The sequence below is a fragment of the Sceloporus occidentalis genome, unplaced genomic scaffold (genome assembly GCF_023333645.1).
Source record: "Sceloporus occidentalis isolate IW3139 unplaced genomic scaffold, rSceOcc1.0.p SCAF_1, whole genome shotgun sequence".
NCBI classification, from domain to species: Eukaryota; Metazoa; Chordata; class Lepidosauria; order Squamata; family Phrynosomatidae; genus Sceloporus; species Sceloporus occidentalis.
The window spans coordinates 177,866,596-177,882,262 of NW_028316981.1; the positions used below are offsets into that span (position 1 = coordinate 177,866,596).

Sequence of the window (15,667 nt, forward strand, 5' to 3'; positions counted from 1 at the left end):
GTGTGCTAATTTCTAGCCCAGCTAGTAGAGCAGCAAACTGCTACAGTTTGCAAGCCTTAATTAATTTGTTGCTGCTACTTCAGGTGTATATATTTACTTAATTACATTACACCTTCTCTTCCTATCAGTGTGGTGCCTAGGTTCATATCCACACACACACACAATGCGTCCGCCTGGTTAGATGCAAGTAGGCCAGATTAAATGTCCCCTATTCCCATCCCCCTAAGCAGGTAAAGAAGATCTGAGAACAGCCTCTTTAGCTAAGATTTCTATCTTAATTTCAGAACAGGAGAATATGGTGTGTGTGTGTTTCAGTGACAAGCTGTGAGCAACTGTGGTTTGTACTTAATACATAACTCTTAATATCATCACTAGGGGGATCCCTAAGTCTCAGGCTTTGGCTTGGAAACCTCAGAGCCTAGGACAATCTTGAACTGGCAACCCTAACGTTACAGTACTACATTACTATCTGAAATCTCCTTACTCACCCATTGTATTGGTAGAAGGTCCCACAGCATTTGGGCTGACCCTAAGGGTGGTGTCGTTCACATCTTCGTAAGCTTGTGTGGTGGCAATCCGCGGAGATGGTGGAGCTGTTCAGAAACAATAGGGAAGTTAACACTCCACATTTTATAATCACAATAGTGTTGTTCAAACACTTAATAATCTGAACATGAAGAGGGTCTCAGCCCCAAGCTTGCTTAAATGGAAACTACTTGAAAGAGGGGGACAGGAGGAAGATAATTCTTGTCCATGGAAAGTAGGGGTGAACAACTTGTGTTTCACTAGGTGTGTGTTGGACTGCAGCTCCTCTCACCATTAACTGTGTTGGCTGGGGTAAAGTGAGCTTCATTCCAACAATATCTGTAGGGCCAAATGTCTCTCTGCACCTCTGTAAATTAAAGCAAGTGTATCTGTCCTGCAATTTTATATTAATATCAGTTTATATTAAGACATACAAATCGGCATGGGAAATGGGGGCACCCCTTGACACTTCACTGGCCAATGCCCAGAATGGTGGCAGCTGCAGTCTCACATTCTGAGCTCTCCCTTGGAGACAGTAATGGAGCCATTACAAAACAGTATTCCTCAGTCCTCATAGTAAAGGCACAGTGTGGCTTCCAGGATGCCACATGAAGGGCTGCCAGAGTGAAAACTAGAGAGGACTTCTGTACCTGTAACAGTCATGTAGAAGAGGCAATTTTGCAGATAATGCGTGTCATGGAACCAGGCAAGAAGCAATGCCTGCTGAATTTTTCCTCTTCTACACAACCAGTATAGGTACAGGTGCCCTCTCCAGTTTTTAGTCTTGCAAACCAATCCCCCAGGAATCAATTTTTTTCTCCCAAATGTCCTCTAGGAAGCCATTTTCACCACCACCCAAACCTTTTTAGGCCTTTAAAAAAACAGGTATTGAATAAAAGTTTGTAAAAGGCTTAAAATCATGGAAAAAATTCTCCATTGGAAGAACTTTGTGGCCAAAACTTATTTTATTTTTGTAAGGGGACACAATGGGAAATAGGGGCTGCCAGAATGAACACTCTAGAGACTCATGTGCATTTAATGGCTGTGTAAAACCTAGAATTTCAGCAAGTGTTGCTTGTTACCTGGTTCTATGACAAGCCAAAACTTTCATCTATACCACCATTATAGATACTGGAGGCCTTTCTAGTTTCCAGCCTGGTAATCCTAGGGGGATGTGTGGGGCCTACCAAAATCTCCTGGGGGGCTAATGAAGTCCCATAACTTTCCATGGTTGTCCCCTCCTATAGTAATCAAAATTTCTCATGATGCTGGGGAAAAAACGGTATCTTCAACTAAAGACCATTGTGCAGTTTCCTGCAAGATAGCAGTCTCCAACTATGCTGGTATAGAATACCCATCATCCCTGGCCCACATCTGGAAGGCATGGGACTGGAGAAGTAAATGCCATCTCCATCCCAGAAGCACCTTTGAATTCAGACCGAACAAGAACCCAGTCATACATTGGAATAAACCGTAACCTTATTTTGTGGAAAGGACAGCCCCTCTGTCTAAAGTTAGCCCTTTTGCTTCTCACCTTTCTTTCCAGGGGATGAACTAAAAGCCTAGAGAGAAAGAAAAGAGATTTTCAGAAAAAATATATATCTGTTATTCCTGCCTAAACTCTAGGACCTAATGCAGGGACCAACATGTTATCTGGGTCTAGGGGACACATCCTCCCCCAGCCAGCCATTCCTCGCTCCCAGAAACCAAAATTGCATATAGTTAGAAGTCCACTTCCAGTTTTCTTCAAACTCTGCCTATTAGAAGCTTTATTTGTCAGTTGCTATTCTTTGATGGTTTTACTAGACCATTTGTACATATTCAAGCATATCACTGATAAGGGTTAGATGTGTAGTTTTATTTTGTTTTTTAAATTCTAGTTCCCAAGAAAGTGACTCTTGCACCTAGTGTCACATTTGGCTGAGAGGGTTTTTGGTGTTTTTTTTTTACATTTTATTCACCCATCCTGACCTGTGTTATCTTATAATATCCCTTTTCATGTATAGCTTGACTTTTTAGCCCCATTCTGATAAACACTGTAACAGGTCAGAGAGAATTTTCAACTTTTCTTGGTTACTATCTGCCTGTTTTTTTGGAAAGGAAGCCTATCCTGTAATATGTTATCCAGAAATAATACTGTCCTCTAGAATGGAGCTATTAACCGGTATAGTACTTTGCAATACTTATTGGGTCTACCCTGTCCTCTGAGTAATTCAGTATTTTCCCCATTCTTCAGACAGAAAAGATGAATAACCAAAAACTAAAAATGATTGCACTACAGAATTGGAACTTGACCCAATGCCAAGTTTTCTAAAGCCAAATACAACTCTCTAGCTAGCCACTGGACCATAATGACTCCCTTCTCTAAGTCAGAACATATGGCTACCCAGATGCTGACATCCCCAACCTTGGCTTTGCAGAATAGGGTTGACAGAAAATGCACTCCAAATGATGACGATGATACATTAAAAAAAAATCTGCGAGGCTCTGCTCTAAGTGGAGCTAGTCCATAATTTTTGTTCATATTCACTGGCATCTTGTGTTCTTGAGCCTCTGGCAGAAAAACAGAACACAAAATATATACCGGGGGTATCAGGTTCCTCAGAAGGGTTTTCCCAAGTCCATTAGAATGAGATGGGGAAGAGGTGACTCTGGAATTGGAATCTGCTGGAGAGGTGAGGAAAACAGAAGATAAATCAGACCCAAAAGTCAATTAATTGCATCCAGACAGGAACTTTTTAAGCTGTTCAGAAACTGTGCATTGCCTGCACTACATTGACTCAGTTTTACCCATAACAGCACAGAGGAAATCTAGATAAGTGGCATCAGACATGTAAAGTCTGAAAGTTTGGGATTTTGTTGTGGATATTTTCATTTCTCTTTCTCACAAAACAAGATCCTATATTGGCATAAAAAAAGTTTGAAAAAATTCTAGATTCCACTGATAGTTGCTTGGGTCCTGCTACACGTGAGCTTCAAAATGATCATAAAATCAAAATTCTGATATTTGGCCTGTGTATTCATGAGGACTAGAATCTTTTCACCTGCATCCAAATTTATATGCTCCCATGTTTAACCTATGTAAAACTAGTTTACTATGGAATTCAAAGAAGTCTGGCAAAAGAAGCTAAAGAAGAGTAGCTTATGTTGGTCCATTGGAACCAAAAATGCAGTGGGGCACCCAGACCCTCAGTGCCACCTTCCCTATGTGAAGAAGTTACACTCACATAATAATAATAATAATAATAATAATAATAATACACTCACATAACAACAACAACATAGAATAATTTAAATCATGATAATCATTATTCTCAGTTTCACAATATATCAGATAGAACTGCTTAGAATTTTTGCCCACCAATGATTCCAGTTGAATTCAGTATTCTAGGAATCAGCAATACTTCATCAGATAATGTGACAAGTTCCAAGTACAGTAATGTCACTTTCTACCATTCTGCAGTTTTGATTCTACCTACCTTAAAGTTTGACAGTCAAATAACAACAACAAAATAGAATTATATGAGTTCCGAAAACACACACACATGAAACCAGATATTTTTATAAAAGGACAGCTGTGTTGATACCTGGCACAGATGAATTTACTTGGGTGTATTCACAGGCTATGCTGGAAGGTGGGCGTCGTATGGGACTCCCTGGCAGGGAGTGGCTGGCTTGGATTCCCACAAAGGCACTGGGGTCAACTGTTAGGGTGCTGTCAACCACATTACTATTCCGTGGCTTCACAGCAGTATATAGGGGTCCCTCTCCATCAAGTTTAGCCTCACTGGTAGAAGAACTGGGAGATATTCCAGCTCCGCTTCGCCGAACTTTGTTCACAACAGCATAGGTATCGCCCATGCCTCTGATGAGCTTTGGAGGTAGTTCTGGAAGTGTTATAGGGGTTGATTCAGCTGGCACTGAGATGCTCCTAGACCAAAGAAAATAGAGTAAAATGAAATGTCTTCCTAGCATGATGGCACCTGTCTATTGGGATTTTAGGGATGTGTATATTTGGAGGACAATATTTTCCCATTGGGGTAGAATTCAGAGATATGGCTGTGTCAGTTTGGAATATCACTATGCAAAGGGATCTTGAACCTTTGAGACTAACAGAGTGAAAGGTGTTGTAGCATAAGCTTTCATAGACTTGCATCTGAGGAAGTAGATTAGGGGGCTGTGCAGACAGGTGGCTAAATGTCGCCCATTTTTGCCCCAGAAGAAGGCCGTGGCAGCCAAACGCCGCACCCTCCAGAGGGACCAAAAAGAACCTGCTTCTGGGCGGGTTATTTTTGCGTCCCGGAAGGATTGCCATATGTTGGGATATAGCAACTTCGCATGCTGAGACCTTCTAGTAATGCATGTCTATAGTAGTTTATTGTTTACTCACAGCCCCTCCTCCATTTCCTGTTTACCCATGAGCACACCTTGCCTGTTGTCCCTGAGAGAAGGAGCCACCATTATCTCTCTCCTGCCCTCTCCTTGCTCAGGAGAAGATGCCTTCCTTGCATGCTGACAAGAAACTTTTCTAAGATGTACGTAACCTACTTTTTCTTACCTTATTTTTTCTGCAACATGAAGCTAGACCTGTGTGTTACTTCATACTACATATTTTTGTAAGTAAACTTGTTTTATTATTCACTTTAACCAAGTGACTGTGTTTTATTGGGGACACGTGGGACTGGGAGATATAGTGGACCTAGTTTCCTGCTCACTCATATTCCTCTGTGTTTGCTCTGCTAGAGAGATTAAACAATCTCTTCCACTTTCCTGAGTTTCTAGCAATTCTCAAGAAAGTGATAATTCCAACACCATAGGCGCGTTCACGTGCCATGATGATGTCCCTTGTGCAGAGTGCCGTTTGGGCACTGTGCATGACGAGTGTCATCATGGCACGTGCCTGGGTGGCGTGGTGAGCACTCAGAGCGTCTGGACGCTCAGCCCTCACCATGCCTACAGGCCAGCACAAAGTGTTGGTCTGTGGAGCCCCTAGGTCTGCAAAAGCTTGTGCTACAACATCTTTTACTCAGTTAGTTTCAAAGGTGCTGCAAGATCCTGGCTTTTGGATCTTAGCATTATCACTGGATAGGTCCATTGAGGACAGACAGCAGTAAAAATGTCTTTAAAGAGAGGCTAAGTTGCTGGCATGGTGTAGTGGTCTGAGTGTTGTACTAAGACACTGGGAGACCAGAGTTCAATTTCCTGTTTGGCATGGAATCGTACTTGGTGACACTGGTCAAGTTGCATTCTTTAGTCTCAGGGGAAGGGCAGGACAAATCCCTTCTGAACAAATTCTTTCAAGAAGTCCTAGTGATATATTTGCCTTAGGGTTGCCATAAGTCTCAAATGACTTGAAGGCACACAACAACAACATCAACAAATAGTTTGAAAATCTCAGTTTAAAAAGGTTTGTCTTCAGGAGGAGCTTGAAGGACAACAGCAAAGAACCGGTCCTTTTGTCCATCCAATTCACAAAGCGTTTCCTCCTCCCCGCTCCCCATTTCAAATAATTTATCTCAAGTGCCCTCCTGAAATTCCCAAGCCCGAGCACTTTGATTTAGAGGAGGCCATACCACAGAACATCCAGGCCAGAAAGAACTCTTCTCCACTTAATTGCAATTTCTCTTTCCCTAGAACTCCTATATTATAGTTCTTTCTTACTTCTTATTTACTGTTTTCAAGTCCACCATTCTTTGCATAATAGATCAAAGATGAGCTATAACTCCATGTAAATATTCAGAAGTTAAAATGAGACATGAAGGATAACTATTTAATGAGCATTAAGTCAACAATCACTGATAAACAATTATTAAAATATAAAAATATATAAACAGCACTCAGATACACACAGGCACATTTTACACGGTTACGAAGGCTTCTGATAGCCCTTTAAACCTGGCCCAAATTTACATCACACTATACTCTTAAAGTGCTACTATTCCACTTTGACTCCTCTAGCTGCCTCCTGTTGCATTCTGGGATTTGCAGTTTTAAGGAGGGGTATTTAGAATTCTCAGGCAGAGAACTTCTCTGCCTGAGAATTTTAAATACCCCTCCTTAAAACTGCCAATACCAGAATGCAACAGGAGGCAGCTAGAGGAGTCAAAGTAGAATAGTAGCACTTTAAGAGTATAGTGTGATAAACATCATAGTTTACATCGTGGCATTCCAGTGAAGTGCCACCACAGAAAAGGCTCCGCTTTCATTGTAGAGACTAGCTGGTCCCAAAACTCAGTCCCTATGCCATCTTTACCGGAGGATGGTGCTTCGTTTGAGCAGGGGTGCTGTTGGGCGTCGGAGAGAGAGGGCGTCGTCATAGAGGGGAAGATGGTTCTGTGAAGAAGAAGAAAAGAAAAGGGAAGTGAAAGATGATATTTTAGGCCAGTACAGATGTAAGAACTTCCTGAAGCAGGAAGTTTGCCGTAAGCATCATTTCGCATTAACCCTGTACATGCTAGCGAGGAGGGGAGAAAGAAGGAGAACCTTATTTCATAACTCTTGAGTGCCCATTCATTCTTAAAACTGCTCTTTATTCTTTCATTCCCCTTGGAACACCTGACAGCAGCCCAACTGCATGTTTCTGAACTGATGAACATATCTGGGTTTCAACATAATGGCTGCGGTACAACACTGTCCTACCTGCCAAACTAGATGGAAGTGGGATTTTCCTATTTCTCTGGTAAGCTCCCCCCTGCTTCAGATTTTACCTGTGAGTTTCCTGTCAAATGATGATATTGCACCTGTGTGTCAAAAAAACCACACAAAACTATCCTCCCTGCACACAGGAAACAAAGTAGTTTGTTCCCTGATGCTATATGTATCTGTTGTCTTTCCGTCCATCCAGACATGGAGGAATGTTCATTCCCATGAGTCCCCAATTAGACTTTCAATGGATATAGTAGTTCATGCACACAGATTTATCATATTTGCTATTTGTGAGATATCCACGCTTTAGAGAAGTGACTCATTTGTTTTCACACAGGTGGAGCTTATGAATTTCAGGGAGCATCCTGCTCCTCCTTCCCTTATAATTTAAGCATTGGGACAGGGCCTTTATTATAACTGCTCCTTAGTTTATGGTTTTGGTTTTTTTTAACCCAGCTCAAGCCTTTGAGAAATGACTTAGAAATGCTGTAGATCAGGGCTGGAGACACTGTGGACCTTCAGATGTTACAAGAGCAACCAAGAATCTCACTTTACAGGATAAAATTGTCTGTCTGAAGGTCAGTTACAGAACAGTCCTGTTTGATGAACGGTCCAATCCAGCTTAAAGTTTAAAAACCCTAAGATGATGAAAGAGGTTTTCCATTATCACTTTGCACATGGACAGGAGCAGACTCAGGAAGCCAAGAGGTCAGTGGTTAACATATTCCTCACTATGGTGAACTATATTGGGCTTCTAATTTTTGGTAAACTTTATCATATTTCTGACTCTGCTTTATACATATGCAGTGGAAACTTGATGCAGATTTGTGTCTTCTTTTGCCTTTTATTTTGGTGATACATAAATGGCTATTCTGTTTTGGACTCCGTTTCCATCACACCCGGCTATCTTGGCCAATAGTGTGGGGTGAAGGGAGTGCTTCAACATCTGGAGGGCTATAGATTCTCACACCTGTTTTCAGTTAATAAAATTGCTGATAGTGTCCATATCAGTGGGTCAGTAAATCCCCTCTGGGTTTTATTGACCCAATGAGTCAATAAATCCCCCCCATGGCAACTTTAAAAGAGCTATTCTAAGTATTGAACTTATTTTGGGATTAGGTATAGCATCACAAACAGCTCCTTTAATGTTGGAACCAATTCTGAATTGAATTTGTTTTGTTTTATTTTTTAACAAAACATGACAACAAACAAAATACTAAAACAACAACAAATAAAAACAACGTCAGAGGGAAGAAACCCTCAGATGTGGTTATTTCATTGAAAAAGCAGAAATTAAACCGTAACTCAAAGTACTGCCCTAGGAATTATAGACAAAACACATGTTCAGGGATCTTGGAAGACATCTTCCCATAAAAATTTAGATGAGATTGATAGATGAGATGAGTCCCACTGGATTTATTCAATAAGCGGATGCCAAATCATGTGGAAAGTCAACCCAGAGTGTAAGTCTCTTGCTCTAGTACAGTGGTTCCCAACCTTCCTAATGCCGCAACCCTTTAATACAGTTCCTCATGTTGTGGTGACCCAAATCCATGAAATTATTTTCGTTGCTACTTCATAACTGTAATTAAATAGATGTTTTCCAACGGTCTTAGGCGACCCCCATGAAAGGGTCATTCGACTCCCAAAGGGGTCCCGACCCACAGGTTGGGAACCACTGCTCTAGTATTACTGTCTGCAATTTTCTCCATTAACTACAGGTCCCAAGGTCTAGTCCACCATCCTGCAACGGTCAGCTTTCCAGTTTTTAGCTATATCGAGCCTAGTAACAGCCAATAGAAAACAAATATGTTCTTTGTGTTGCAGGACATTATTTTCATCAATAACAAAAAAGAAAAGGAGCAGGAGTAGTGATGATTGTATGCTTTGTTTAGTGATCTTGGAGATCAGCTGCAAAATTTCTTTCCAGTATTCATGCACTGAGGGACAATCCAACCACATATGTATAAAAGTTCCCCTACCATTACCAACTTCTCCAACAATTTGGATTGGTGTTGGCAGATGTATGAGCCAGTTTCACCAGGGACTAGCTTAATAGTATTCTACCAAACTGCATTAAGTTTTAAATGGAAGGTGACTCCACATACTTTCCCGGATCCTACTATCGATTGAAAGGGAATATTCCGCTTCCCACCCTGCCTTATGAAGAGTCAACATCCCAAATGTTTCTTCTGCCAGACAGTTGTATATGAGTGCTTTTATAACAGATACCCAGAGAAACGCACGTGTTTTCCAAAAAAGAACCGGGCCAGTTTCTTTAAAAATAATTGTATCTGTATTATTTGATACCAGTTCTGATGGCTGGGGCACATGATGACAACAACAAATTTTAATTGAGGTTTTGAAATGATGTTTTAAATATGTTTAACTATCTGTCAAAAGTTTCTTGCAGCTCATAATGAAAGGCTCTGCTTCCCCCCTGCCCTCAAACACAATGCACACTTTGTCACCTTATGTCCTTTACCTTGTTCCCCAGAGGTTTGGTTAATTTACATGTTTTCAGTCATAATTTATGCAAAGATTTACATTCACTGATATAAATTGATACTTGCATTTTTTTTAATGTCACCACTGACCTCACTAATGACTTATGTTCTCTGCATTTTGTGCAAATAAGAATTTGCACTTGTATGAGCACAGACTTAATTCTCTCTCTAAAGTGGTCTAATGTCATCAATGCTTGATAGAACCCAGCCACGAGGAAATAGTATAGCCTTCATAATAACTATAAGGATGGCTTCACAAATAAGGATTATTTCTTCCCTTGCTTTTTATGTTAATGTCTGGTTGTCTATCATTATGGTTTGGTTTTGTAATGCAAATGAGTCCACTGGCCAATTCAGGTTGTATATTTGCTAGACAAACTAACTAGAGCAATTCTAAGCCTCTGCAAAAAAACAAGCTTAAAGTAGCATACAGAGAGTTTCTCCCATTTCCATTGGGGTTTTTTCCCCTCAAGGCTGCTTGAAGCCATCTTGCTGCCTCAGACACAGCAGGAATTAACACACACACACACACACACCCCACACACAAATAAAGGTGAACAATGTGGTTCCACATGGCATTCAATGTTTTAAATTCCTGTTTTAACTGTTGCAAAACTGGATTCTAGGATTGCCTTTAGATTGCTTTTAGGAGTTTTTAAAGAGTATTTTATTGTGTTCTTAAAATATGAAGTTGAAGGCTTTCATGGCCAGCATCCATAGTTTTTTGTGGGTTTTTTTGGCTATGAGGCTGTGTTCTAGAAGAATTTATTCCTGACGTTTCTCCAGCAGCTGTGGCTGGCATCTTCAGAATAAACTCTTCCTCATAAACACAGCCTCATAGCCTGAAAAACCCACAAAAAACTATGTTCTTAAAATGTCTTTTTAAATTTTGTACTGTTTTAATTAGTTTTTATTTGTTCGCTACCTCATGAGCCCTTGTGAGCTGGGAGGTGAAACAGAACAATAAATAAATAAATAAATAAATAAATAAATAAAATCCAAAGCCAACAATATTTCAACATCTGTGACAGCAATCTTATAAGCAAGCCTCCCCATCCCCAGCAGTAAAAAACATGACAGTAGGAAAGTACAGTGGGTCCTCGGTATCTCCTGGGATTCGGTTCTAGAATTCCCCATGGATACCAAAATCCGTGGGTGTCTAAGTTTCCTTATATACAATGGTGTAGTAAAATGGTATCCCTTATATAAAATATCAAAATCAAGATTTCTTTTTGAACTTCCAAGTATCCCCAGCCATCATGGCTAGGAACCATCCAGGCTAGGAGATTAAAAAATAATTTGGAATAAGGTTTCCAACTCTGCTTAGCCCTTTCTGTGTTCACTACACAGTATTGCAGGGGTAGGCAACCTTTTTGAGCCGGGGGCCAGGTTGCTGTCCCTCAGACAACTGGGGGGCCGAAGCCAAAAAATAAATAATTAAATAATATAGGACATTTTCAAATGTAGGACATATTTTTTAAAAATGGAGGAAATGCGAAAAAAATGATGATTTTTTAAAAAAGTTAATATAAATGCATGTTTGTTAGGCATGATCAAAGTGGAGGACATTTGGGCCTCAGAAGCTGGCTGATATCACCATCACCATCATCATCATCACTATCATCGTTAAAACAAAGCAGACCTGTAGAAATGAAATGGAAATCCTCCTCCTCCTCTTCTTCTTCATCCTCCTGCTCCTTCCTTCCTCCCTCTTCCTTCTTCCTCCTTCTTCCTCCCTCCCTCCCTCCCTTCCTCCCTCCCTTCCTCCCTCCCTCCCTCCCTCCCTTCCTTCCTTCCTTCCTTCCTTCCTTCCTTCCTCCTCCTGCTCCTCTTCCTCCTCCTCTCCCCCCACCCCCTTTCTTCCCTGCCCGCAGCTGTCTGGCAGCCACGGGAAGGGAGGGAAGGAGGAGGAGGACCCCCGCCCCCTTCCTGCCCTGCCTGCCCGCGGAAGGGACCAGGCAGGGCCAAGGAGCCTTGCTGAAGCGAGGCTCCTTGGCCCTCCCTGTCCGCCGGCTGAGGGCCGCTCGTGCAAGAGGCCAAAGGCCCCGCGCGCTTGCGCGAGAGGCCAAAGGCCCCACACAAGAGACCCGGTCCTGCCGCCGATTGCCACCGGCGCAGGGCCTTTGGCAATCGGCCGCAGGACCAGGCTTGGGCCAGTCCCAAGGCCTCGCCGGGCCGGATGTGGCCCATGGGCCGGGGGTTGCCAACCTGCAGTATTGTTTTCAGTATCTGGTCCCTTCAATAAGGAAAAGGACTAATTTTTGTGATGTGTGCTTTAGCCATCTACCTGCTCCGCTTACAATCATAGAGTTGGAAAGGAACACAAGGCCCATTCAATCCATCCTCCTACCATTGCAGGAATACAAAACTAAAGCATGCCTGAGAAATGGCCATCCATTCTCTGATTAAAGATCCCCAGTGAAGGAGATCCACCACCTTCTGAGGCAGTTCATTCCACATTTGAATAGTTCTTACCATCGGGACGAATCTCATTTTCATTAGATGGAATCTCATTTTTAAATTTTAATCCACTGATGTCCTAGTCTTTTGAGCAGCAGGAAACAAGCTTGCTTCCTCTTCTACATGAATTGTGCAACTGTACATATCCTACTAAAGTTACCAAACCTCAGACTTAATGGTAGTCAGTTTGTAAGTCATTGACAGAATTAACTTAAAACATCCTAGACCCATACCAGCCATATCAAGCAGGCTGTACTTTGAGATCAACTACAAAAGCCAAGTTGATAAATGTCAATTGACAAAGGATGTATTGAGATGGATAACGTCAAGATGCTCAGGGCCAAAAAGAATACTACATTTCACATACAATGTTCCCTTGATGTACTTTGTTGATGCACAAGGGCAAAAGGTCAGAGATAATTTTAAAACTCCTTACAGCGAACTTTTATCTGAATGCATAATGCTGAATTTTTAAAGCCATGAACAAGTTATGAATTACGATGGGGTCAGCTGGCTCATCAAAGCCAGACCACAGTAGAAATACAGTTAAATGTTTCACAGGAAAAGTTTCCATATCTCAAGCCATGGTTATACTCCTCAGTGTAATGCTGTGATAATTCTTTTTTCAAATGATAAAAGAACACCACCAGAAGATGAATCTGATGAACCAAGCTAAAAAAAGACAAAAAGGCAAAGGCTGGAGCAACTAATTATCAGCTAGCTCTATCCTCCCTGCCTAGTTGTGAAGCTTGGTCCCTAAGAAAAAGAACTGATTAATATGTTGTGTCTGTCTCTTCAAAGGGCACCCTCTGGACCAGTTTTTAATCTTGCTTCCCTCCCCCCCAGGATGTCCCTTCAAAGCTTCCAGCAGGTGACATCTTTGTGTGGAGCTGTCGATTCTTGTCAAATGTGATATAGGGACAACAAAGTAGGACTGTCACAGTGGGCAGCCACGTGAATGATAACCCACTGTGTGTTTAGGGAAGAAATGAGTCTATAAAGAGTGGGAGGGGGATTTCTTCAAAGTGGAGAGAAGCACAAGGAGTGATGCAGGAGGATGTGTGTGTGTGCGACACACAAACACATACACACAGAGCTAGCTGGAGTTATTTTTATAGAGATATCTATATATTTTCACTTCATTATTTTCTCAGTGGCTTCAGGGAGGGATAGTTTCAACTGAACAACTGAATGGGAGTTACAACGAAAGTGAGGCTTGTTCATGCCATTATATTTTCTATCACTATATATGGGTGTGAGACCTGAATGGTGAAGAAAGCTGATAGAAAGAAAATTGTCTCTTTTGAGATGTGGTACTGGAGAAGAGTACTACGCATACCATGGGTGGCTAAAAAGACAAACAAATACGTATAAGAGCAAATTGGATCTGAACTTCTCCTAAAAGCCAAGATGACTAAGTTGAGGCTGTTGTACTTTGGCCGTATTATGAGAAGATATGACTCACTAGAAAAGACGATAATGCTTGGAAAGGCAGAAGGTAGCAGAAAGAGAGGAAGACCATACACGAGATGTAAAGACTTAATCAAAGAGGACATGGCGCTAGGTCTGCATGAACTGAGCAGGTCCACTGAGGACCGGAAGTCTTGGAGATGCCTCATTCACATGGTCACCAGAGGTTGAAGTTGACTTGAAGGCAATTACAACACAAAGTTTCAAGGAACAGATTCAATCCTCTAGGAGTGGCAATTCACTTTCTAAAATAAGTTGCAGGACCCTCCGGCACTCTTTCCACATGAAAGGGTACTGGTTCTTCAAAATTATAACTGGACACCCAGCCACTTCCATTCTCTATTACCATTTTTGGCAGCCTGTGTAACCCCCAGAAAATCCCAGGGGCAGGAAAGTGGCCCTGAAACTGGCTTGCCCAACTCAATAGAACAGAACATTTTATCAATACAAAGAAGAAATTAGGTGTTCCTCCAGTCAACCATTTAGTACAGCATATTCATTCTTGCCCATAAACCACAGGATACGGTCACCATAACTCAGAGTCAACTTGAAGGCACATACCAAACAAAAACAAATCATTATTTTAAGGAAATGAATTTCAGGCAGACTATCCTTCAACATACTGAATTATGTATTAAGGTCAGGATTCTGATTCCCTGAGAGCTTTAATGAAGAAGTGGCATTAATTTCCATTATTTACCCGCCACATTTGCACACCCTACTATATTTTCTTTCTCTTGCCAGGTCATTATAACTAAGAAGGCTGTGATATCACCTGCTACTATTAGTGTGAAAATTGTCACAGTAGAATACTTTATATTACGAAAACCACCAGTTGCTATTTGTGAGATTTGGAGACACTATTTTTTCCAATTCCTGACTGGGGAAAAAATCCAATAGATTTCTCTATTGTTTTCTAAGATGTATAGGGACAAAGACTGTTATAATAATATCACAGAATCATAGAGTTGGAAGAGCCCCCAAGGGCCATCCAGTCCAGCCCCATTCTGTCATGCAGGAACACAGAATCAAAGCACCCCCAACATATGGCCATCCAGCCTCTGTTTAAAGACCTCTAAGGAAGGAGACTCCACTACACTCCGAGGAACGAGTGTGTTACACTGTCAAACAGTCCTTACTGTCAGGAAGGTCCTTCTAATGTTGAGCTGGAATCTCTTTTCCTGGAGCTTGCATCCATTGCTCCGGGTCCTAGTCTCTGGAGCGGTAGAAAACAAGCTTGCTTCCTCCTCAATATGACATCCCTTCAAGTATTTAAACAGGGCTGTCATATCACCTCTTAACCTTCTCTTCTCCAGGCTTGACATACCCAGCTGTCTAAGTTTCTCTTTATATGGCAAGGTTTCTAAACATTCACCATTTTGGTCACCCTTATAGATTGTAACTGTAATATCCTTTATAGATTGTACTTTTATGTGTAAGCTAAATTACTGTACTCATTTTAATTAATGTTCTATTTGTAATTATAAGGGGTCTAAATACCTAAAGGCAGCAGATCCCGTGTCATCTTGGAAGCTGAGCAAAGGCCTGGTTAGTACTTGGATGGGAGACCACCAAGTAGCTTGCAGCCAGTTTCAAAACACTGCAGGATGGGAAAAGCAGGCTTTTTGCTGGCCAAAAAATGAGCGGATCTTTGCCACTCTTTTTTCAGCTAGCTTCAAGGCAGATTGGGACCACTGCATGTGCTTGCCATGGCCCCAGTCCAGCTTTGGTGGGGGCAGCTTGAAGCCGTACCCTTGGGACAGTCTTGCACTGAGGAGCTGGTGGGCCACATGGGTGGAGTGTGTTCTGCTCTGTGCTTTTAGCTGCAGTATAATCTCCAGAACCATACTTCCAAAACCTAGGAATTCATGAAGACAGCAAAGAAATTAAATCTGAGACATTTTGTCAGCTGTCATTAAAAATCGAGAACGCCCCCAAACTTATCTATCTCTTTGTGTCTTTTCAAAGCCAGGCTTCTGAGCTTTGGGAACCTTTAGGCACAAAATATAGCATCTTTTTAAAGACTGTCCAGCAGTAGAATAAAGGTACAAAATGGAACA

At 41.6% G+C, this 15,667-nt stretch overlaps 1 protein-coding gene across 1 annotated transcript in view; it reads right to left on the reverse strand.

Annotated features, from left to right (window-relative positions):
- Nucleotides 1-15,667, reverse strand: part of LOC149322838 (tyrosine-protein phosphatase non-receptor type 18-like) — a 57,280-nt gene that overhangs the window by 2,962 nt on the left and 38,651 nt on the right. Inside the window, exons 12-16 of the mRNA XM_089483718.1 lie at nucleotides 6,779-6,858; nucleotides 4,113-4,456; nucleotides 3,110-3,192; nucleotides 2,060-2,087; nucleotides 489-593 (exon numbers count right to left, since the gene is read on the reverse strand). Of these exons, the coding sequence (XP_089339844.1) occupies nucleotides 489-593; nucleotides 2,060-2,087; nucleotides 3,110-3,192; nucleotides 4,113-4,456; nucleotides 6,779-6,858 (640 nt within the window). The remainder of the gene's footprint in view (nucleotides 1-488; nucleotides 594-2,059; nucleotides 2,088-3,109; nucleotides 3,193-4,112; nucleotides 4,457-6,778; nucleotides 6,859-15,667) is intronic.